The 25,702-nt window shown below is 40.5% G+C and overlaps 1 protein-coding gene across 2 annotated transcripts in view; it reads left to right on the top strand.

Moving 5' to 3' along the window:
* LOC146276205 (zinc finger and BTB domain-containing protein 47-like) overlaps positions 1 to 25,370 on the top strand; it is a 40,735-nt gene extending 15,365 nt beyond the window's left edge. The window contains exons 2-7 of one of the 2 annotated variants that reach the window (XR_014766357.1): positions 15,442 to 16,818; positions 17,730 to 17,877; positions 22,252 to 22,367; positions 22,506 to 22,650; positions 22,882 to 23,401; positions 24,473 to 25,370. Coding sequence is in view for 1 of the 2 variants with exons in the window: in XM_084703560.1 (XP_084559686.1) it covers positions 15,442 to 16,818; positions 17,730 to 17,877; positions 22,252 to 22,367; positions 22,506 to 22,650; positions 22,882 to 23,291 (2,196 nt within the window). In the remaining variant the exon portion in view is untranslated. Of the gene's footprint in view, positions 1 to 15,441; positions 16,819 to 17,729; positions 17,878 to 22,251; positions 22,368 to 22,505; positions 22,651 to 22,881 lie in introns of both variants that reach the window. The other variant, XM_084703560.1, reaches the window with a different exon arrangement.
* The last annotated feature ends 332 nt before the right edge of the window (positions 25,371 to 25,702 follow it).

Below are 25,702 nucleotides of genomic sequence, written 5' to 3'. Positions count from 1 at the left end.
ACTTTGATAAAATATATGGACCAAATGGTAAAATAGACAAACCAAAGCTTGCTGTCAGGGCAATTGTCCTTCAGATTGTTAAGGTTTGGTTGCTTTCAACTGGTGCTAATTGTTTTTTGTGGAATGCAATTTCATACTCCTGTAAACACATATCAATTGTGGATTGGCTCGTCACCTGTGGTTGCATTAACATATAGATGGAAATGTGTTAAGGTCGCACTACACTTACACCAATGCAGCTAAACTCTTTAAGGGACCACTTAGCACAAATCTACTGATTTATCCTTCTATTCTAATTCTATCAGGTCTTGTACTACAAAATCCAAATAATATTTCTACTAAATGTAATTTAGATGGGGAGCTGTGCTGTTCTCGGTTAATAGTTCAAATAACTGTAACCAATTTTGATCTATCACAATAGCTTTGTGAACTGCACACATGTAGAAGATAGTGATGTGTCGTTTGTGAACGATGTGTTCATTTTGAACGAATCCTTACAAGGACTCGGGAGTCCGAGTGATTCGTTAATTTTCTCGTGGCCGCGCATCGGGACTGTTGCATAGGCTCGTCGAATTAAACAGAAATTATTCGTTCATTTCTCGACTCGGTCTTCAGGTACGAGTCTTTGGATCATTTTTCACGTGACCTGCATAGGCTCTGTACTAGTAGCTAGAGGAAAAAAAAAAGAAAAAAAGATTTGTTCATTTTACTGAACGAGATTCAAAGAACCGAATCAGCAAAATTATCCGAACTTCCCATTACTAGTAGCAGAGCCAAGTGCTGCTAGCAGTCTATGAATTGCCTATGAGTTGTGTAGTTCTGTATGTGACCTTGGCCCTAAAATAGTTCCCCCTTGTGTGATTAAACACGGACCCACACCCACTGAATTTAATATGCACGTGTGTTTGTGTGTGTTTTGTGCTCCCTCTACTCCAGGGTCAGGGAGAATTGATGTACTGATTCGGGGATATAGGATGTTCAGACTGTCTACAGGGAGAACTGCGGCAGAAAGCCCTCTAGATATCTATTCCAACATTAACTAGGAGATTTAGATGCTACCAAAGAGGCTGATATTTACAGAAACATCCAAAACGTGTGAGGACTTAGAGGGCACACTGTCATCACACTGATACTAAAGTATCCTGGACTCTTGTGGACATAAAGTTCTCATTAATCCAAACCAAAGACATCGATTTCAACAGAGCTTGAAATTAGTATTATTTTACTGGAACAATGGTACATTTTTGTTGTCGTTGCAGTGATTCTGATAAGACAGCCTGTCTTACTCGGGTTTGTGTGTTAGAGTCTAATAGAAACAATCATGTGTGTGTGTACATTTTTTTTTTGACTCTGACTATGACTGAGATGAGGTATGATGTAATGCCTTTTCTACTTTATGCTGGTGTCGTTCTCACTAGACCCCTGTTCCTGTCCCTTCAGCATGAGTGGAAACTATGAAGATCACTGCTGAGTGCACACTTTTTACTCAGTGGGTGGAAGTGACTCTCAGAAGCTATAGTCTGCGATGTTATAATTCATACCACAGCAGGTAACAGAGTAAGCTCATGGGATCACTGTCAAAATCTAGGTGCATGGTCAGTCAGAAACGGAGCTCTGGCTTCAAATTTCACTACCTATACAGGATATTTGACAGATACTATGTTGTAATTTGTTGATTCTTGTTGGGAATAGTTTAGACAGCGTGGATTAGAGTTCAGTCAAGAAATGCTTTATAATTATGATCATGTGATAGAATGGACATTCTCACTCGCTGGTCCAGAGAGGGAAGGAGAGAGGTAGGGACATACAATGTAGAGATTGACCCGTTAAGCTTTAAAAACCCACAAATGCTTTACATTTATAATTTATCAGATGGAAACCTACAACTGTGTGAATTCCCCACACCAGTAGATTTCTTGATCTGTTACCTAGAGAAAAATTTGAACATATAGTGTAGCAAATGTGCATAGACTGAGGCTGCTTCAGGGCCTATAGGTGTGTATTAGGGAAAGGTTATTTATGAAGAGTGAAAGTTAAATAAAGCCAGGATTTCAGTCCTCCGTTTAACAGTAGGACTCTGCGAAGTCCATCTTGACTGTGGATATTGGGGCCTGTGCCAAATGCACACAGCTAGTCCTTTGCAGGGCTTGACGTGAGAAAATACTAGCTACTTATGGTCGAAACTAGTTATTGGATCCACTGACTGACAGTGTGCTTCAGTTTGGAATAGCTGACTAGACAGTGATCCGTTTCACCTCCACTGAATGTTCATTTCCATGTTTTGTTATCACAGACAACTTTTTAAATAACAATAATTGTGAAATTAGAACAAATCATGAGGGAAATTGACAGTGTGCTTCAGTTTGGAATAGCTGAGTAGACAGTGATCCGTTTCACCTCCACTGAATGTTCATTTTCATGTTTTGTTATCACAGACAACTTTTTAAATAACAATAATTGTGAATTTAGAACAAATCATGAGGGAAATTAAGAACAAATCAGAGGAGCAGTCACTCAGGAGTGTATAAAGCTTCGATGGAGGTCTGTTTAAATATCACCTCTGTTTGGGCATGTAAGCCTTTCTCCCCATGGCTGCCATGGGTCATACAAGATGAATAATGCATGGTTAACCACCGGATTGAAAGGGTGATTAGAGGTGCATCTTTCCGTAATGACAGCAAACAACGTATTGCCTGACATTTATAGACCAATTATTTGTTTGTAAACATTCAGGATGCGCGCGCAATGTGGCTGCAGAAAACCGGGAAAGGATAGCATTTTAAATGGCAAAAGGACCACACGGATAATACAAATAGTTAGATTTAAAAAGACCAAAAAGGTCGAAGAGGACAGCCTTTAAGAGAGAAAGCGATTACCCATTGATCTGTCGCATCAGAGAGGGGATCCCTCTCTGAAATTGCTCCTCCCAAGGTTTCTTCCATTTTTTCTCCCGTTGGGAGTTTTTCTGGGAGTTTTTCCTTGTCTTCCTAGAAGGTTTAGGTTGGTTGAGGGGCAGTTCTATGGGCGTATGTGAAGCCCTCTGTGACATGCTTGCGTGTTAAAATGGCTCTACAAATACATTTGATTTGATCAGAATTTTAATTCGGGTCACGAAAGTCTTGAAATTTGAGAGAGAATGTCGCCCGGTACAGACTGCATAGTCGCGCGGCAACCATGTCTTCACGTCATGTCACAAAGTTCATAATTTTACAGTTTTACAGTCAATTCTACATCTAAAAAGTCGAGCAGGGCAGCTTTCAAGGTTTAGGGTTACGCAGATTATTGCCATTTTACATGTTTGAAGAGAACTGTCATGGCCAACTTTAATTGAGTTACATTTACATGTATTCATTTAGCAGATGCTTTTATCCAAAGCGACTTCCAACAGAGACCTTTACAAAATGCATAGGTCATTGATCATAAAAACAAGATAGCCCCAAAACATTGCAGGTAGCCAAAACATGAAGCATACATTGTGAAAAACCAAATAAGTACCAAAGGGAAGAACCATAAGAGCATGCAGTCAAACAAGTTACAATTAAACAACATGAACCTCAAAACATGCAAGAGTGTACCTGTAGAAAAGTAAGTCACAATAATATATTTCACAGCGAGTACAATAATTTAAATCAGTTACAACTAACCAACAAGAGCAACAAGTCCCTCAATAAGAGTCATTGGGCCCTATGTTCCACCCAGCGCAATTGACTTTGTCAACGACGCAAGTATCATTCTTAGTTTGCAGCCGACGCAAAGTGGACTTTTCACTCCACAGACGCACGTCGGTAAATTAGGGAATTACTTTGCGCTCCCGCGGGCGGTTCAGCGAAAAAAGGAGGCGTGTTCAGGCGCAAACATTCCCTGGTGCTATTTTGCAGTTTCAGAAAAACAATTCCGCCACTGACCAGGGGCCTGTACTACGAATCAAGATTTGGCGTTAGCGAGGTAACTTCAGGTTCAACCCAGGGTTTTTTGTACTACGACGGTGGATTACTTGTTACCGGGGTAGATCGCCATGGTAACATATGCTGAACGGCTAACCTGGTCGGGAGCAGGATAAGTTGGAGATCAGAGATCAACCGGTATAAAAACCCCGCCCACTAACTCATTCTTGACGATAATGTTGTCACCGTTCATAGAAGTTCGTATGGAGCTTGGTACGCGGATTGTCAGAGGTGCGCTCAGAAGAAACAGAACATTTAGAGACTGACAAAACCCTTTCGCATTCCCTCATCAGTATCTTTCTGAAAGATATAGGTTATTAGCAGAGGGAATTACGTATATTGCCAGCTTCTTGAGCCGTATTTGGCCAATGCTACACATTGAAGCTGTGCACTCACAGTCCCACAGACTGTATGCATATCGTTTTGTTATTTCGCTATGGGTACTTTGATAGTGTAGGTGATGCAGAGAACCTGAGCAAGAGCAAGAACAAGGTCTGCTCCGCTATTTGCAACAGATTTTCTTTAATGGTTGTTGCCACCATATTCTGATTAATGTCGTGGTGAAAAAGAGATTTCCAAAGTGCCCTTTGTAAAAACTTTGGACTCTAATATGTTGACAAAATGAAACAAGGTTTTTCACTCAATGTTCTGATTTCCCTTCTGGAAATGTATGCAAATGATATCATATTTTACAACTTAACCCATTCTGTTGTCCATGGGTTGCTTTGAGCCATTTTCTAATCATTTCCATATCAGAAATGTGTTTTTTTTCCCCCAATCAAAACCTTTCAAACCAAGAAGAACAATGGGTATCTGTACAAAGCTCTTCACAAGTGATACATTAATGATCATTTCACTACATTCATTAAATTTTGATGTTTCATTCACTTTTATAGCATTTTTAGGACATTGAAAGAGATAAGTAGTGAAAACCCCCAGAAAAGATTCAAACGGCACAACAAGAAAGCCACAAAAAGGTATTAAAAAGACCAAAACGTAAAACAAAGTTTAACAAATACATCCTCATGTGATCTCCCTTCCCTAGGAATACAGAAAAATATGTCAGTGTAACTAATTTTAGTGTAATTCATTCAGTCAATTACTATCTCTTCTCATATTCCAGTTTTTCTGTCTCCAGCCTTGTTTTTTTAATTAAAAGCCTCTAATAATCGAGCTCCAGGGTTTTTTTTTAAAATACAGGGCCCCTCACATTGTCTGCTCCAACCTAATACAAAAGAACATTGTCCCTTTCCAAGGCACACTTGGTCAAAGTTGAAGGTGTCCATTTGACTATTACAAGGTTCATTGCTTATACCTTGTGTCTTTGTCTTGGCTTTGAAGTGGAGGCCCTAGGCTCCGGGGGAGGAAGACGTTCCTATTCCTGCTGAGTTTAACACCATAGCAATTTAATCAATTGAGTCATATTTGAAATGAGCACTTTAAGGACTTGTGTCTTATGTTGAGACCACCACCATTAGTAAGTTATCACAGACACTTCAATTACAGCCACACGTTCACACACTCTCACCATCTGTGTTGCAAGTGGTAAACACAACTCAAAAGTGTACCCCCAAAATGAGCAAGCAGACACAGTTTCCTGATCATCTAGGACCTGGATGAGAAAGTAAATGGTATATTGGATCAATATTTAGCAACCACATATGGCATACATACTGGCGTATGACTATTAGTTTCACTGTTACCTCTGTATGGCACAGTGGGACGACAGTCACTGCAGAGAACAGTAATACATTTCACTCCTAAAATATTCATAAATAATTGTTGAATGAACATGGTCACATAGATTAGGCTACTTGAAACATACATATGCCTGGGCTTCCAACCTGCTGCCACCAGGGTCTGAAGAAATGCCCCCTTCGATCATGGGGTGACCCTGATAGATATCCTAAAAAAGGGACAAATTCAGGCAATTCAGCCTTGTACTTGTTGGCCTTAAAATATGTACAAGTATTGGCTTACCGTTTTGAATTATGGTTTTATTTTTTATTTGCTCCCACAATCGTTTGCCACTGCAGGGTTGCCACTGCAGGGTTGCAACTGAAATAATACAGCAACAAAAGTTTTACGTTGTGGAATGCACACATGTAATTATGATCTTCAATAAGTCATGTATCTTACGCATTTACAGCTGCTATTTTCTGACAGATTGGCTGCAGCGACTTTGTTGAATTTTGACTATATTATATGTCTGTATTCCTGATATGATTGTATTACAATATTTCACGCAAGAGGAGCAGACAAAGTTTGTAAGATTGTCTGCTCCTCCGTGAAATATGCGGCTCTTGTTTCGTCCATGTTTGCGATTGGACATACGGTGCAAACACCGCCCCTTTATGTGAACGCGCACGTCTCTAGATTGGAAAGATCTGGGTTGAGTTAGAGAATTGATAACCGCCGTCGTAGTACTGCTTATCGTGACTGCGATTGTTAGGCTTCGCGTAGCCGGGTAACTGAAAGTAATCCAGAGCATGTTGATCTTGATTCGTAGTACAGGCCCCAGGAAAAACATTCAAGTCAACGGCGCGTTATTCAGATGCTATTTTCAGGGCGCAAGCTTGGTCCGTGCACACTGCTGGAGAGGCCATGGTCTTCTTTCTGCGAAGCTACGTAACATTGTTTTGATTTATGGCGTGTTACATTTCTTCAATTATTTAAAAGATTTTCATGAGAAATCTTTATGTAGCCCTATGTGAACTTAGTTTAACCTAACTAATTTGGGTGGGTTTCTTCTCCCATCTCCATCAGAATCAGAATTTGGTTTATTCACCATGTAGCCTATGTTACACAAACACAGAATTTACTGTGGCAGGAAGGTTCAAACAATAAACATGTACGGGTCTTAAATTAAGTAAAAAAGTACAATAGTTAAACTAATTCTAAGAACTAAACACTTAAAAAATATAAATTTTTTAAAATATAACAATTTTAAAAATAAGAATTTGAATGAGCAGCATGAGTGGGCAATTTAGTGCAATGAGAAAACTGCTCTGCCTTTCCCATACAATGTCACTTCTCTATCTTTTACGGCCCTGACTAGAACGTCGGTCTCCTCGGCTGTGAACCGCGCCTGGCATGCGCCTGGCAAATACGCTGTTATATTAGCAATCCGCCATGGAACAAGCGCTGCTCTTAAAGGGAATGTGAGATGACGCTCTGATTGGTTTATTGCACTTTACGCCCAAACCACACCCATTAGTAATGTAGCTACTTCGGACCAACCCATTTTAGATTTGCGCCAGGCGCATAGTAATTTATTATGCGTTTTGATACTTGTGTTTTAGATCGTTAAAATAGGGCCCATTGTGTTCCTGGAGGAAACTAACATCAGGTCTAGCAAATCAATCCTAAGTACTGTTGTACTCCCGGAACAAGTGCGTCTTGAGCCTTTTCTTGAAGGTGGGGAGACAGTCAGTGTCTCTGATGGAAGTGGGGAGTTGATTCCACCATTGGGGGGCCAGACAGGAGAAGAGCTTGGGTTGGGAGCGGGCGCTCTTGAGAGGTGGGACCACCAGGCGATTGTCAGAAGGAGACCGTAGGTGGCGGGTGGGGGTGTAAGGCTGGAGGAGAGACTTGATGTAGTCGGGTGCCGTCCTGTTCACCGCTCGGAAGGTCAGTACCAGGGTCTTGAATCTGATACGGGCCGTGATGGGAAGCCAGTGATGGGAGATAAGGAGCGGGGTAACATGGGAGCATCTGGGTAGATTGAAGACCAGCGTCACTGGTACACAGTAATAGCATTTAGGCACACACTCTAGCATAGAGTGATAGCAATAGACTAGCAATCAAATTGTTCTGCATTGTACTATAACTATTGTTGACAGATTTATCATAGCAAAAACAATTTAAAAACATTGCATTAAAAACAATGTTATTACAAGAAGAATACAGAAAGTGTAGGCGATGAATCGAAAGGCCAGAGACGCTCGGTGTTTGTCCCTGGCTTGGGAACCACAATTCACTTTTGGTTAGATTCTCAGGGAGATAATTGACTCTTTAATATCTGACTCCAATTTTAGACAATGTGCACAAGTGCGTTACCTGTAACCTTGAGCGCTGAACAGTTAATGACATGAAACTCTGACGTAGGTAAAAATGGTCTGCTTGATCAGAGCACCGACCCTAAAGTATGCGTGTTCACTAATCAGTCGTTTATCTCTACTATAATATGGATTTTAACCATAGTAGACCTAGTAGGATATGTAATCGATCACTCAGAGGCTCCAGTAAATTCCTTCGGAGTGTGGAGATCCACTGTAAGTGACTCAGAGGCCTTACGTTAAAACCTACTCCAAAAGTCTATGTTTATAATCAGTTAGCCGCATCAACCAGACTAGATCTAAGTTTTCACCGCCGTAGCTTGATAGATACGTTTCAAGGAGAACAAGTAACTTCAAAATGCACACATTAATAATAATTTATTATCTAAATAGTAAGATAATCAATGCAATGATAATGAAATATCATCAAATACAGAGCAATAGTTAAAAAAAGGTATTCACAATGAAGACTAGGCGCCTAACCCACCAGAGCTGTATTGTAAACAGAACTCAAAGTGATTGGTAAAAACGTCTTTCTATATACACCCAAACCTGACTAAAATGGGGACACCGGTCATATGACTGAAAAGTTGTCTAAGGCATACAAATTCAAATGGGATCATTAATCAAGGTTGCAGTAGACCAAGTGGTGGCCTTTGCAAGACAAGGGAATATGTTAGACACATGTTGGTTTGCTGCAGGCACAAACTCTGTAAACCCTGTACATACTCATACCCCTCATACATATTATAGTTTACAATTATCACTAGAATATAATACATAAAATAAGAAACAAAAGCATATCAAACATATCATTAAAAGCTGTTTAGAATGATAATTACAAGAACACAGCTTTTAATGATAATTTCAGTCTTCCTCTGTCCACCTTCCTCTTCAACTGTTGAGATTACCTCTCCAGAGGTGGATTATTAAGGTGTGATTGTCATTTTAGCATTCAAGCCAATCAACGACTGTCCCAGACGAGTGTCTGGGTGACCAGTGACAAAGGGGCTGCCAAAACAGCCCTACAAAAGTAAAACGCCAAAAGTTCTCAAAATGATCTTTTGAATTTAGTTGGAAATGGTTCTTTCGGATTATGTGTTTAAGTGTATTTAAAAAAGGCATAGTTCTTATATGCCTATATATTATGTGCCCTTTTTAAGAACCTGTAGTATGTAGTGTAAGATAATTTGTGACATGAAATCAGCACCATAGACAGCGCCCTACGTTTGTTCAGAAAATAGTCAAATTTTTTAGATACGTCTTTCCCCATCTTGCGTCATACTGTATCTGTGCAGACTACACTCTTAAAGAATAAATATTCGTAGTTAGAAGCAAAAACTTATTTGGCCTGAAAATGAACCATTTTATCTGGAGTTCTCTTCCCCTTTCCACCAAAGCAGTTTGAGTGCTGGTTCTGAGCTGGTGCCTAATCTTGAACCAGTTATTTGCGTTTTGACAGCCAAAGAACTGGCACTGAACCCCAAAAAATGTGTTCCAACGTAGCTTTGAAACATCTCTCCGAGAAAGAACCGCTTACGTCAGGGGTGGGGTTGCTGTTACCAACAAGACCAACGCTGAGACCAATGCTAATTCGTTTAACTGCAATGTGATCAATTACCATCATAATCAGTGCTAGGTGGGTAGCTACATGCTATGGCTAACGTTTATAGCTTATATTTGATGTTGTAAGAATCAACATAGACATGATTACGTTATTACTGTTATTGGGTGTGCTTGTGTCAGCAAGGCTCACACTACAGTATGTTATCTCAAATATATATTTATTAGGTGTGTTTGCCTTTGGCAACACAACCTTTTGTAATCTCACATATATTTATTGGGTGTGCTTGCCTTCGGCAAGAGCACAACCTTTGTTCTCTCACATATAGGGATAAGTATTGATAAGATTTTAACAATTCCGATTGCTTATCAATTCCTGCTTATCAATTCGATTCCTTATTGATTGTCTTATCGATTCTCCCCTTTACAGCCAACTCGGTCTGTGCGTCCTGCACCCCCCCCCCACACACACACTCATTCTAAACACATTTCTCAAACTGGCTTTGACTTTACCTACCACCTCTAGGCCTCTTCAGGCCTCTGTTTTCAAAACAAAATCTAGAGATAGAAACTTTCAGTTTCCTTGTGTTCAAGCTTCTATTACTCATCACCAGTAGGACTTACAGGGGTCCTAACAACAGGGGAAATAACTTCAGAGTGTCACCTTTCAAAAGAGACCATTCATGTACTCCAAATGGTTCAACAACAGCTTTCAATGTATGTTGTTTAGGCGTTTTCAGGCACATTTAACAGGACTATTAAAAGGTTAAACAATTAAAATCCTAAATGTAATAATGGATTAAAAATCTAACGCAAATGTTTGCTGACTCAGATCAATAAGATAAATACTAATGGGAGACGAATGCCGGAGAAAAAATGTATGCTTCAAACGACGGGACAGATGATAACTTGATCGACTACACACAAAAAAGGCAAATTGCTTCACACAGTAACAAGTGGTTGTGATCACTTTTGAGCAGTTTAGCTCTACCTTAGAAAGTTACAGATGAAGCGCGAACATTAGCTGCGCTGCTGCATGCATCGAACACATGACGTTCCAGTAACTTCATTCCATACTGTACATGGGCGTATCTAGCCCTAAAGCTTCATTAGCCCCCCCAATTTTTTTTATAAAAAAAAAACTAAAAAACTCTAGAGGACACTATTTAAAAGGATATTTTCAAAAATGTATTCTGGGAGAACATGCCCCCAGACCCCCCTAGTTTTGCAGGGTCACAGGAAAATAGGTTTTATCTAGGGGCTTACCCCCCCCCAAAAGTGAGAACCTAGTTTTGCCCCTGATGCTGTGTGTTCAAATGCTTCTTCACATTTGTAGTGTTTCCTCCCTTCGACGGAATAGACTTTTTACACGTGTTACAAGTGGCGTTGTTGTCATTTGGTCGTGTGAAATACAACCAAACTTTAGAACGCTTCTTTCTAGTTGCCATGTTTGCAGCAGTCTGATTAAACTATAAAAGTTTGCGCATGTGCAACAGCACAAGGAATCGTTAACAGACTCGTTAAGGAATTTTGCTAACAATTCCAATTATTCCATCGATTCACTGGGAACCGGTTCTAAACAAGAACTGCTTCTCGATACCCATCCCTACTCACAAATATATTATAATTATTTATAAAGATCCCTCAATATTTGGACTACATAGACAACGTCGGTTTCAAAAGGTTTGTCTTGGTAGCGATTGCTAGCCACTTAGTTTACTAACGTCACGAACGCACGCGTGACTACCTGTAGTAACTTGTTAACTTCTGGGAGATAGCTAGGCTAACTAGCTTTACCTAAAACGGCAAGACAGCTGCAGAAACACCACAGGCAAAGAGGCCAGGGTGATAATTATTTACTAATTTTACTTTGTGATATAAAACAGAATTGTGAAATGTAATGTACAATATGCTATACGCTGATATTATTAAGCTAGTACATCTACTTTCGGAAACGGTAGTCTACTATTTCATTGAAGCGTTAGCACCATGACATTAGCATCTGTTGCCCGGACAACACATACAACAGTGGTCTGTGATACAACTGTTTTCAATCGTTAAAATAAACATTCCCCACAAATAAATGTTCCTTTTAGAATTTATTATGACATTACATTACAAGTATATGATTAGTTGGAGAAATTATCATTACATGATAATATCAAGATGGCGCCGGTGAGGGCAGCCGTCGTTGCTAGGTGCGCTCTGTTTTGTCTGTTAATTCAGTGTTCTGCCAAGATTTCCGGGGTTCTCTTACAAGAGAAGTACTTCTGAACACCACAACTCCTGTGGACTTATTTCCCACTTTTCTGCTTCCAGCGGCAGATTTAGTGGGAATTCTAGACAGTGCCCCGCTAGGCTTTGCTCATGCAGTGAAACGCCGTAAAAGGGGAAAGCGTGCAAGAGCGCTAGTTCGGCTACGCAGACGTGAAATCCGAACGCTGCTTCCAAGTTTTTTCCTCTCCAACGTACGTTCACTGGGAAAAAGCACAACAGAGGATGTACTTCCTACGGCAGCTGAAGAAATCAAGACTAAAACCTCACGCCACAAGAACAGTTTCTTCCCATCCGCTGTTGGCCACTTTAAGAAGGCCAAGGACTCTCACTGACTTTGAATCACAAGCTGCACAATGACACCCTGCACATTGCACTATTGTATCGTTCTCTTGCACTATCTGTTTTTTTAGGTTAGATTGTAAATTAAGACTACTTATATTTTATATTTTATTTTATTCCCCTTAGTATTAGCTAGACCCCCCTTAGTATTAGCTAGACTTTGCTCCTTTTGTAAAGTTAGTCATACATATTTAAGTTTCAATATTCCTATATGTTTAATGTATGCACCTCCCTGCCAAAGTAAATTCCTTGTTTGTGCAAACATTCATGGCGAATAAAATCCCTTCTGATTCTGTAGTAAACCAGTGTAGACAACTTCAACGCTGTACGCGAGACGCACTGGTAAGAAAAATAACTCCACCGCTGTTAAGAAGCCAAACGGCAACTGAACATGTTCTGACCCTTACTTAAATACAAATTATTTTAATAGGTGAAACTAACCTGAACTTAAATACCACAGCCTCTTACAGGAAAATTGCTAACGAGTACCCATTTTAAAGTACAGTAGCTTGTACATTCTGAGTGTTACAAACTGCCCTTCGATCTAGCTAGTCCTGTCTGCAGCACTAAAAAGATATGGGCTGATGAGGGAAAATTGTGCCTCCTTTTTGCTCATTTAATCCGGTCAACCTCATAATCCATTTCCAATTTGAGACCACCAATGTGTGGTCTCAAATATACATAAAGAATTTTTTTTTGATTCCAGTGCATTCAAACAATCCCTTCAGTGAAGATTGGCTAGCAACAGTGACAGAGGACACACTTATTAGTGGTATCTTGCTCTCAACTTTTGTTTTGATTGGGGGTCAGATGGCTAAACGGTTAGGGAATCGGGCTATTAATCAGAAGGTTGCCGGTACGATATCCCCGGTCATGCAAAATGACGTGTCCTTGGGGAAGGCACTTCACCCTACTTGCTTTGGGGGAATGTCCCTGTACTTACTGTAATTCGCTGTGGATAAGAGCGTCTGCTAAAATGACTAAATGTAAATAACGCAGTCATTTGAAGCAGATTAACATCTATAAACATGCAGGGCTACAGTAGGCCCAAAGACCAGGATCACTGACCAGGATTAAGAGAGGCTGATGTAGAGAAGCTGACAGGGACTGACTGGGAGTAAAAATTGGCCCTGGACTTTGACCCATACCGGCACAACAGAACCCCTGTATACGTCACCACAGCTGCCCTGCCAATGCATGCACATTCTGTTTTTGATGTGATGCTAGTTAGGGAGTTCCAACACTTAATGTGAGACCTTTTTTAGCCTTTATTTGAGCGCAAAATAGTTTTTTGAGCTTTATGTAAAACAAACAGCCATTTTTCAATTGGTAAAACCTTGTCTAGTGAAGGTGATGTCTTTTTGTCTCAGCCCCAGTGCCACCCTTACGTTTCTTTGCCTGGTTTTTATTTGGAATAGACCAACCATCCTGGGGGAAAGGGGGGCTGGCCAACCATGTCGTCTATCTTCTGCCAACATTAGGCAAGCGGCCTTCCAGCCCAGAAGTGTTTCGGCCCACCAGGAATTCTCCCGGTGCTCCAGATGTCCAGTCAGGGAACTGGAAGCTGACAAAAGCTTTGTTCGACTTCATGCAGTGCCGGTGGCACCGACAGCCTTCTGACTTGAAGCTGAGAATGCCATTGGCTGCTTAAAGTCAGCCTGGCTGCAGCCGCCTGCAGCCAGGCGCTGCATGAAGTCGAACGCACCTAATGTTGATGCGCTTTTCCCTACTTACAACATGATAAGCCGGTCACATGAGTGCCTTCAGACCAGAGATGTTGATACTGTCAAGTATCGCTTCCAGTCAACTTTTATAAATGTATTGGCCAGTTTTCCAAAAATAGATTTCAAGCTTATTTACGTTACTGGAGGCATATTTTCAGTTTGCAGATGGTAATGTTGGAATAGGGATTCCAGCTGAGATACTACTGCCAGTGAAAACGTTGTTAGAATAAGCTTGTTTAAAAGTGGGTTCTTTATGAATGAATGAATGCAACTCGCTGCTCGCTGGTCTCCCAGCATGTGCAACCCGCCCTCTTCAGAGGATTCAGAACGCAGCGGCCCGCCTGGTCTACAATCTACCCAGACGCTCCCATGTTACCCCGCTCCTCATCTCTCTCCACTGGCTACCCATCAACGCCCGTATCAGATTCAAGACCCTGGTACTGACCTTCTGAGCAGTGAACGGGACTGCACCCGTCTACATCAAGTCTCGCCTGCAACCTTACACCCCCACCCGTCACCTACGGTCTTCTTAAGACAACCGCCTGGTGGTCCCACCGCTCAAGACTGCCCGGTCCCAACACAAGCTCTTCTCCTGCCTGGCCCCCCAATGGTGGAACCAGCTCCCCACCTCCATCAGGGACACTGACTGTCTCCCCACCTTCAAGAAAAGGCTCAAGACGCACTTGTTCCGGGAGTACAACGGCACTTAAGAATGCTTGGCTGGACTTGTTAGTTAGTTTCCTCCAGGATCACAATGACTCTTATTAAGTGACTCGTTGCTCTTTTAGGTTAGATTTAACGAAGTTAAGTCTTGTACTCGCTGTGAAATACTTTACTGTTGATTGTTCTTCTACAGGTACAGTCCTGCACTTTTGTGGTTCATGTTGTTTTAATTTGTAACTTGTATAACTGCATGCTCTAATGGGTCTTCCCTTTTCGCACTTGTTTAGCTTTTTCACAATGTATGCTTCATGTTTTTGGCTACTTGCCATGTTTGGGACTATCTCGTTGTTATGATCAGTGACCTATGCTCTTTTGTAAAGCTCTCTCTTGGAAGTCGCTTTGGATAAAAGCGTCTGCTAAATGAATAAATGTAAATGTAAATATAAATATAAATGCTTAAGAATTACTTACTCCTTGGTGCTTTATAGGACTAGCAGGGTTATTGGCAAATCACACTATTCAATGAAACATCTTCTTTGGCCTTTTAGTAACCTACAGCAAGCAATACAGTCAAAAGTAAAAATTATGTTGTTAATTCATAATGTAATTTATTATCACAATAATAAATGGAGATATATTAAATATATATATTAAATGTTTATCAGGGCCAAAAATATAAATATATTAAAACTGACATGACCAAAATAAAAACTAAAATTCATAGAACATTTGACATGGAAAAAATAAGGGTGCTTACTCGTAAACCATTTTCTTACATGGTTTAAGGTTGTGGCAGGACAGTCTCTCTCTATCCCTCTCACCCTTTCTTTTTTTCTTTCTCTTTTTTCATATTCTTCTTTCTCTATTTTTTAGCTCATAGTGGAGAAGACAACAGACGTCCCTACGGCTGAGTTTTCTCTTGTAGAGGATGTGGCCCTGCACTTCACCTGTTTGATGGACAGGCTGAACGAGCAACGCCTCTTCCAGCCTGACCTCTGTGACGTGGACATTGTCTTGGTGCGCCAGTGCAGCACCTTTCCTGCCCACAAGGGAGTGCTGGCAGCCTATAGCCCATTCTTCCATTCCCTGTTTGCCCAGAGTAAACAGCTGCAGCGTGTGGACCTGTCCTTGGATGCCCTCACCTCCCAAGGCTTGCAGCAGATCCTCAACTTCATCTACACCTCCAAGCTGCTGGTGAGCAGCCGCACTATCCTCGATGTGCTTGATGCAGCCACGCTGCTGCAGATGAGCGACATTGCAGCCTCCTGCCACAACCTCATCAGCAGCCACTCACTGAGGGCAGCAGCTGCTGGACCTGTAGACATATCAAATCAAGAGGGGTTGGGAGCCACTGTGGTGACACCCTCTAGTCAGAGGTACAGAGAGATCAAGCAGGAGACAGGATTAAGGCGGGTATACACACGGCAGGGGAGCAGTCTGTTCTCGGTGAGGGTGGAGGACAGGCTTGTGCAGGCATCTCAACACCACGCAGCCTCCCTAGCCAAGCAGGTCTACAAGGAGGAAGGCCTGGTGGGCAGACCAGGCTCTGGAGTAAGGGGCTCCTGTAAGATGGATGAGAGTGGGAAGGAGTCTGAGGCCTCTGATGGCCACACCTGCTTCAACAGGCAGCAGATAATTGTGGAGGTCAACCTCAATAACCAGACACTCAATGTTTCCAAAGGGTCAGAGGGAAAAGCTACCATTGCCACCGAAACCACTCATATGTTCCCTCATGGCCACGATGAGGAGAGGGATTCAGTGGAAGAGGAGGATGAGAACGAGGATGATGGGGAGGAAGATGAAGGCGCCCCCAGAGAAGAGGACATTGAAGACAGTGAGGGAGAGCAAGATGAAGAAGATGACAAAGAACACAACAATCTTAACATTCTAGGGGTGGAGCATGCCATGAGGAAGAGGCCTTGTTGGGGGACTAGGTCTCTCATAATTTCCGCCGAAGACACTTCTGCCTTAATGCGGCCAAACCTTGACAGTGCCATGCTCAGTAGTCGGCGCCGGGGGCTTAAGAGGAAGCTAGATATGGAAAGTTTGGGCCAGAAGGTGAGGTTGGAAGAGAAGCAACACTTTCCGTGTAAGAAGTGCCCCCGTGTCTTCAACAATCGCTGGTACCTGGAGAAGCACATGAATGTGACGCACAACCGTATGCAGATCTGCAACAAGTGTGGCAAACGTTTCCTACTGGAGAGTGAGCTTCTCCTGCACCACCAAACCAACTGTGAGAAGAGCATACAGGTAAGGGGTGAAGATAGTGGCAATAAAGGCCATGAAATGGGTAATTATGATGATAATAATGATGATGCCAATTGAGGAGATTATCAGTAATGAAGGGGATGAAATGATGTCCCATGTCAGTGTTTTGGTCCCTTTCTAATCAGCCAACTTGTTTTGAATTACATAGAACATAAAAGTGGTCATTCAAAAATGATGACAAAATGTAATTATTTAACTGTAAGAAATATTGCCTTTTTAATTTAATATATGGAATTTGGTCTATTTAGTCTATTTTATTTAAATCTTAATAATAACATAATAATAATAACATAACAGTTTCTTCAATGTAACTACAGATATTGCTATGTAAATACACTTCATTAAATTTTTATATGCAAGTTATTACACAAGTGAAACTTGTATGGAGGAGGTTGGGCTTTCCAGGGGTAAGTTGATGTTAATATTGAACACAACCTTCAACTGCCCCTTTACAACATCTTCTGACTCCTTACATTCCTTCCCCATACTGTGCCTTCTCATATTTTTCACACTAACCCTAACCACCTGTAATAACTTGGTGTACACGGCTAATACTTAATACCATTTAAGTACATAGCAATCATATGCCCTATATTGACTTGTAGAAAATAGCACCCCATAAAAATTGAGCAATTACACTGCAGTGCTCTCTTGGTAGATTGTTCTTAGAAAAAGTATAAATACTTGTATCTGTAGCATCTGTATGCCTACAGTATCTTTTTATGTGATAAAAGTGTTTAGTCAATACTAACTGACTGCACTATTCAATGTAACATTTTGAAATGTCACTTCTTACCTTTTTGTTTCAGCACTCTACTTTTCTGCACAATTCAACACCAGACCCAACTCCTAAACAATATAATAATTGCCTGTTTCTTATGGTTGTACTTTAGTGTGTGACATGTGGTAAGGTCTTCAAAAAGCTCTGGTCCCTCCATGAGCACAACAAGATTGTGCATGGCTACGCAGAGAAGAAATTCTCCTGTGAAATCTGTGAGAAGAAGTTCTACACCATGGCGCATGTCAGAAAACACATGGTCGGTGAGTACTCCTAGCATGTCACAGAAGGGATAATATACACTTCATACCCATAAGGACCCAAACATTTTTGGGTGAAAGAAAATTGGCCAAATGTAATTGTGGTTGCATTACTTCACAGTGTTTGGAGATTAGTTTACGCGCATTCAATCTTTGGACAAGGTGTAGAAACTTAAATCAAGGTTTTTATAGAATACTTGCACACTGAGGTCAATGCTCTTGTATACTTGATTCTGCATAGTTTGAACCTACACTGTAAAAAAAAAACTTAAATTACCTTACCTTTTCTGTAAATTAGTTTTTTTTAACTTTTATATATTTACATAAAAATTGCAGCAAAATATTGTTAGTTAAAAATACTCTGTTAAAACATGTTCTGTTAAAACACAATTTCATTTTATCAAAACTAACTATTTTAACAGTTATTTTGCAAATATTTACTTTCATCCTACGGACAAATAACTTCTTAACTTTTTTGGTTACACATAAGAGAATTGTGAACTGAGCTCGGGTAGTTGACGTCATGCAATCCCAGCATGCACCAGTCTATATCAAAGACTACAAAAGCCTGCAAAAGCATTTTTGGGTGTATCTCGTTCTTTATTTACATTTACATTTAGTCATTTAGCAGACGCTCTTATCCAGAGCGACTTACAGTAAGTACAGGGATATTCCCCCGAGGCAAATAGGGTGAAGTACCTTGCCCAAGGACACAACATCATTTGGCGATTTCGGGAACCTTCTGGCAACCTTTATGATCATTGACCGATTGACTTTTAGGAAAGCTCTCTCTTGGAAGTCACTTTGGATAAAAGCGTCTGCTAAATGAATAAATGTAAAGACTCCAGAGTAGGATGAGGAAAGTTGATTAGATAGTTGTGAAGTGGCAACACTCCTGTTACCCAGAATGCCCCACGGCAACCTGAAAAGCTACAGAGTTAAAGGTTTAAGCTTAGTTAGATATTATTGTTTGGAGTTTTGTTGTTGTGTTTGTTCTGTTTTGATATGTGTAATGTGATGGTCTGTAGTTTGGATAAATTAAGTGTTCACCATGGGTGTGAATGTTGTCCAAATTAGATGAAGATCTAACCTGAGCAAATGCGCACTGAGCAATATTCCTCTCGTATTTGTACAGCTATCTGGCACTACAGTTTTAAATATCTGGATACCGATAACAGTGTCTGGATGCTGTATATATTTTGCACATGACTTGTTTTGAAAGAACATGTGATATTGTGTTTTGGCTTTATTTAATTTATTTATTGAAAATGTATTTTTACGTTGAAATTGAATTAATAAAAGTAGTATTTACCGGTAAAGAACAGCCTGTAATGTACTATCACAGATATATCTTGTAAATTCGGTACTGGAACGTGTCATAACATGGATTTATAATGTGAATGTACATTTATGCATTTAGCAGACGCTTTTATCCAAAGCGACTTCTGAGAGAGAGCTTTACAAAAGAGCATAGGTCACTGATCATAACAACGAGGTAGCCCCAAACATTGCAAGCAGCCAAAATATGAACCATACATTGTGAAAAACTAAACAAGTGCCAAAGGGAAGACCCATAAGAGCATGCAGTTATACAAGTTACAAATTAAAACAACATAAACCCGAAAAAGTGCAAGACTGCACCTGTGGAAGAACAATCAACAGTAAAATATTTCACAGCGAGTGCAAGAGTTAACTTCGTTATAACTAACCTACAAGAGCAACAAGTCTCTCAATAAGAGTCATTGTGATCCTGGAGGAAACTAACATCAGGTCCAATCAAGCAAGCATTCCTAAGTGCCGTTGTGGAACAAGTGTGTCTAGATCCTTTTTCTTGAAGGTGGGGAGACAGTCAGTGTCCCTGATGGAGCTGGGAGCTGGTTCCACCATTGGGGGGCCAGGCAGGAGAAGAGCTTGTGTTGGGACCGGGCGGTCTTGAGCGGTGGGACCACCAGGCGGTTGTCTAAAGAAGACCGCAGGTGATGGGTGGGGGTGTAAGGCTGCAGGAGAGACTTGATGTAGTCGGGTGCAGTCCAGTTCACTGCTTAGAAGGTCAGTACCAGGGTCTTGAATCTGATACGGTCGTTGATGGGTAGCCAGTGGAGAGAGATGAGGAGCGGGGTAACATGGGAGCGTCTGGGTAGATTGTAGACCAGGCGGGCCGCTGCGTTCTGAATCCTCTGAAGAGGGCGGGTTGCACATGCACATCCAACTTGGAGAGGACCAGTGCTTCTAACCCTGACCTTGGCAGAAAGGTCCAGCAGAATGATGACGGATGACCTGGAAGCCGCTCTGGCAGACTGGAGGGCAGTGCTGACTGAAAGGAGGGCAGTCTCGTACACAACATACATATGTTTGTACAATTACTAGTGCTGTCAAACGATTACAATATTTAATCGCGATTAATCGCATTAATGTCATAGTTAACTCGCGATTAATCACAATTAATCGCACATTTTTATCTATTCTAAATGTCCCTTGATTTCTTTTGGTCCCATTCTTTTTTCAAATGCTCTTTAATGCTCTTATCAACATGGAAAAGTGGTTCGGATTTTTTTATTGAAAACAACATTGCAATCGCCTGGCTTTGACGAGGGGGCGGAGAATTCACATCAGCTGTGTGCTTACATTTACATTTATTCATTTAGCAGATGCTTTTATCCAAAGCGACTTCCAAGAGAGAGCTTTACAAACTGCATAGGTCACTGATAATAACAACATAGCCCCAAAGCATTGCGGGTAGCCAAAAACAAGAAGTACACATTGTGAACAACCCAAAAATAAGTGCTAAAGGGAAAAAAACATAAGAGCATGTAGTTAAGCAAGTTACAATTAAACAACATTAATCTCTAAGTGCAAGTGTACCTGTAGGAAAGCAATAAAAATAGGATTAACTTAAATAGAATACAACTTGCTTGGCCATCAAGTTGTATTTCAGACTGGACGTGCTGCGATGATAGCTCAGTTTACAACGACAAAACACACAGATCACTTTGGTCTTGTCAATGGAACCATTTGGCAACTTTTTAAAAGTAAACCATTCAGAATCTTATTGGCATCCATTTTGCCGTCTCACGCTCGCCATCCACTCAAAACGTTAGCCTACTACCAGAGAATGTCTAATATCAGTAAACGGGCTCTGCTACTACTCTTTAGCCGGCTCGCAAGCCAAACAAGTGTGTATGGCGTGCCTGTTGTTTTGTTTCCGGTTTAACTAGATCCAGTGTGGTGTTGTAGTTTTTCTACCGTCGGTAGTTGTTGCAACAGCATGTGAAAAAAACTACAAAGTTTGCTTGGCCAAAAAGAGCGTTAATCGCGTGATAAAAAAATTGACGTCGTTAATTTGGGTTTGCGTTAACGCCGTTAATAACGCGTTAAACTGACAGCACTAACAATTACAATTAGTTTTTCTCTCGCAAATCTGGTTTATTCAGGATAATAGTACACATTAAAAATGAGAAATGCTGTTTTCAATTAATAAAAGTCATATTTACCGGCGAAGGACAACCTGTAATGTAATATCACAGATATATCTTGTAAATTTGGTACAGGAGAATTACAATTATTTTAATTAATGTTAATAAAAAACTTTTTTTTTGCTGTAATTTCATGGGTTTAATCTGGGGTCCCAGCTGCCAGATTGTCCTGGTTTTGGACACTTTTTTTACATTGTAGGTAATATTAGAAATACCTTGTTAGTGGAAACCTTAGCTGGGATTGCTCTTGGTTAGTTTACTTCATTCCTTATACAACAAAGATCTGTGAATGCAAACTGAAGAAGAAGCAAACATTTAATGTTCAATATTTCTAGGTTAATACCGAAACTGTCCTTTCCATACCAGTTAGACAGATTAAATAAAAAGCATTTAGCATGCATACATCCTTTCCTGGACTCAGGAGAGGACATTTTTGATGCTGGAACTACTTCTTATCACAGTCACCACATCTATTTTCCTTCGAGTCAATTAGAATGAGCTACTAAATTACTGACCAGATTGTTTAAAAGTTACGTTATTTATATTGGAACTTTGTGGTGCTGCCCTTACATTTAGTCATTTAACAGACGCTCTTATCCAGAGCGACTTACAATAAGTACAGGTACATTCCCCCCATGGCAAGTAGGGTGAAGTGCCTTGCCCAAGGACACGTCATTTTAGCACGGCCTGGAATCGACCCGGCAACCTTCTGATTAATTGCCCAATTCCCTAACCGCTCAGCCATCTGACCCCCGACATCTTCCCAACATTAGATACAAATAAAACATTTAACTGGTGGGAAATGAAAAAACATAAAATGATCAAATGTGGTTAAACGCTTTCAGACACCCAAAGTGGCCTTGAGACAGAAAAAGTTAAAATCACTATGTTTGTCTTTACACAGCTCATACCAAGGATATGCCGTTTACCTGTGAGACATGTGGGAAGTCGTTTAAGCGTAGCATGTCTCTGAAAGTACATTCTCTCCAGCACTCCGGAGAGAAGCCTTTCAAGTGTGAGGTTAGACCTTCCTTAAATAAAACTTAAAACTTTCCACTTACTTGCATACAACTATGGTATAATACTTACAGTGTCTCTACTCATATCTCCAAGGTCTAAATTTGATTGATTTCTGTGTGTGTGTATGTGTCATTCCAGAATTGCAATGAACGTTTCCAATATAAGTACCAACTGCGCTCCCACATGAGCATTCACATCGGACATAAGCAGTTTATGTGCCAGTGGTGCGGCAAGGATTTTAACATGAAGCAGTACTTTGATGAACACATGAAAACTCACACTGGTAAGAACATAATATCATGTCTAGTGTTCAATAAAAGTGTTGATGAACCTGTCATGATAACTGTGCATGGTTATGGCTATCTAAGATATATGGTCAAGCAGCAGTGAATTGACCAGCTGCAGCATAGTGCAGTGAGATTTCTCAGGTGTGTAATGTTCCTCCCATAATTCCTGCTGTCCATTTTTGTATTTAATCTCGTTTACTATATTTCTTTGCCCTGTCTACCTGTAGGAGAGAAGCCATACATCTGCGAGATTTGTGGCAAGAGCTTTACCAGCCGGCCTAACATGAAACGCCACCGTCGCACACACACAGGCGAGAAGCCGTACCCCTGTGAGGTGTGCGGCCAGCGCTTCCGCTTCTCCAACATGCTAAAGGCCCACAAGGAGAAGTGCTTCCAGGTCAGCAACCCAATGGTGGTATCTGATGCTGATGCCCCAGGCCCGGACCAATCCTCTGCCCTGGTCATCTTGGACCCTGCCACAATTGGTCAGGTTACACTGGGATTGGTGGATTCCGTGACCACGCCCATTGCTGCATCAGCCACTATGCACCACACCTCTCCCTTGCCCCTGCCCCTTCCCCACTTCCCCACTCCTCCACCCTTGTTCTCAACTGGTCAGATGAATTCCAAGAACTAGTTGAAAATGTAATCACCTAAACACTTAAACCCTGTCTCAAAAACGTTGGATCCTGGACAGCGCAAAACGAGTCACGCAAGAAGTGTAATGCGATGCACACCTGTCATATGGTAAGAAGGAAAGGCTACAGGAAATGCTTTACTTGAATGGGGTCTTCATGAGAATTTATAACACCTTATACCACATATATATATATATATATATATATATATATATATATATATATATATATATATATATAAGCCACATGTATTATATGAAAGCTAATATATTTATAAAGAATGAATCTGAAAAGTTCTATATGTTTTTTTACTGTCCCTGTACTCAAAACATACACACATTGTAACAAGCTTTAAAAATGAAATCTACCAATCACTGGCCTGCCCCTTTTTTTCTTTCAAAACGATGTGTAGATTCTGCTTCCAATAACATTTTAATAATATTGTCTTATGAATACTATGAATGATACATTAGAGAGCTTGTGAAGGTGTCATGAGTGTGTTCGTAAGGTTTTATGAACACTTAACAAGGCCCCCCTCAAGTAAAGATTGAGGCTTATGACCAAGGTGGTCCTGGAGTGCATACTTGTGGCCTGCTGATGGCTGACTTCTAGTGTCATACAGTCAATGCCATGAAAAGTGTCACATTTGGCCATAGCCATGCCACGGCCAACCAACAGAGGACAGTATAAAGTAATTAGCCATGTTTTGGAATGGTGGCTTATTAATGGCCTATTTGTGTAATTAATTAGTTAGATTAGAGTTAATTCTAGTAACATAAAAAAAATTTGGTTCCTAACTTACACCCATCCTCTTGTATCATAGCGAACATCAAATAACCTCAGAATCATGTAGGATAAATTTCTATTTATTTTGTTCATAGAAGTGTGTTGTTTCACTTGAATTTCCTTAATCACACACTTTCGTGAAGAACAACATATTAGTTTGAGGCCTTTACTTCAGCCAACTCTTTAAAAAAAATTGTTGGGGTTGTTTATTTCAAAGCTTAGGTTGCCAAGGTGTCCATGACGGAGGGTTGTAGTGTCCTGAGCTGAAAAGGTTCTGTCTGTGATGTATGGAACCTGGGGTGGTTGTTTACCTTACCTACCCTGATGGAGGGCTGCGCTGTGAGAACTCAGACTTTTCTTTTTTGTCTGACTTCTTTCTTTTCCTCCCTTACAGTCTCCTCTTCTCCTATCCTACTGTAACCAGAACTCAGTGGCTCACGTTGTTCAGCTACCAAGCAAAACCTGCTTCTTTGGAATAGAACCACATGAATTATTTGATTTGACAATTACTAAATATGTAGCGTGTGGTTCTGATCTTTTCTACCATTAACCAAATGCAGATTTGTCTTAGAAAATATGTATGCCCTTGCCAATAACCAAACCCTGTGAGCTTCACATGCTTATTGTTGGAAAATAGATAGCATTTATAATCAACCATGCACCTTATCTTAACCCTATTTGTATTTAAGACATACTCAATGATAGTTTGTGTAAAAATGTGTGATATGTGTGATACGTCATCTGTTTGGTTTTTCCAGAGGCCTAATTAATTTGTCTGTTGTACAGTGCACTGGTGAATGCGCTGTGTGATGACATGTGTGTGTATATTTGTGATGTATGCAGCAAAAATCTGTCAGCGGCCAGACCGGATTTTTTATGTAAAGAGTTGGAGGGAGATATTGTTGACTGATGCTTCCAGCTGACCAATTACTATCCTCTTTACTTACTTTGTACAGAATTATTGCACTTTCTGGTCAGTTTTAATTAAATTATATTTTACTGAGTTATTTTAGTAGATTGAGTATGTTGTAGATATATCTTGATTCCGATTCTTCATTCTATTCCATATCCAAAATATCAGAGTCTAAAAGAGAAAATGTCCTGCGCCCCAATGTCCTCTCTATGCTAGGTATCATGTATACTGTTAACTCGGCATATAGATATTCTAAGAGGTGTTCTCAGATTTGTCACCGGGATCTTTCTAATATATGTTTGTTTACATTCTGATGAGAGTCAAATGAATGTGTTACCCTATGTATTCTGGTTGGTACAATTAAAAGTCATTGTAAGTGGTGGGTTAGCGTTAGTATACATAATAACATGTCAAATGTTTTCATTCTGTGCATTAATCTTTAAGCACCTTTTTGTACTGTTGCCTATGTAAGCTCATCCCAACTAGGTATGTATATTGTTACTTGCCATGGTGAAATAGTAGATCAACTAATGTGTTGTCAAGGTACTTTTTAGGCTTCTCTTTGTTGATTCATGATTTGCCTTCTTTTGAATAGGATTGAGTTAGAAACAACCCATGAAAGACAAGGTTTGTAGCTGTGGTGGGTTTTCAATATGTCCATGTGTTTTGTCCAGGATACCAGATTCTGGCCGTATAACCAATAGGTTATTT

This window comes from Hypomesus nipponensis, chromosome 8 (genome assembly GCF_054491055.1).
Source record: "Hypomesus nipponensis isolate SF chromosome 8, ASM5449105v1, whole genome shotgun sequence".
NCBI classification, from domain to species: Eukaryota; Metazoa; Chordata; class Actinopteri; order Osmeriformes; family Osmeridae; genus Hypomesus; species Hypomesus nipponensis.
Note: the sequence above shows the minus strand (reverse complement) of the source record. Positions and strands in the feature narration are given on the sequence as shown.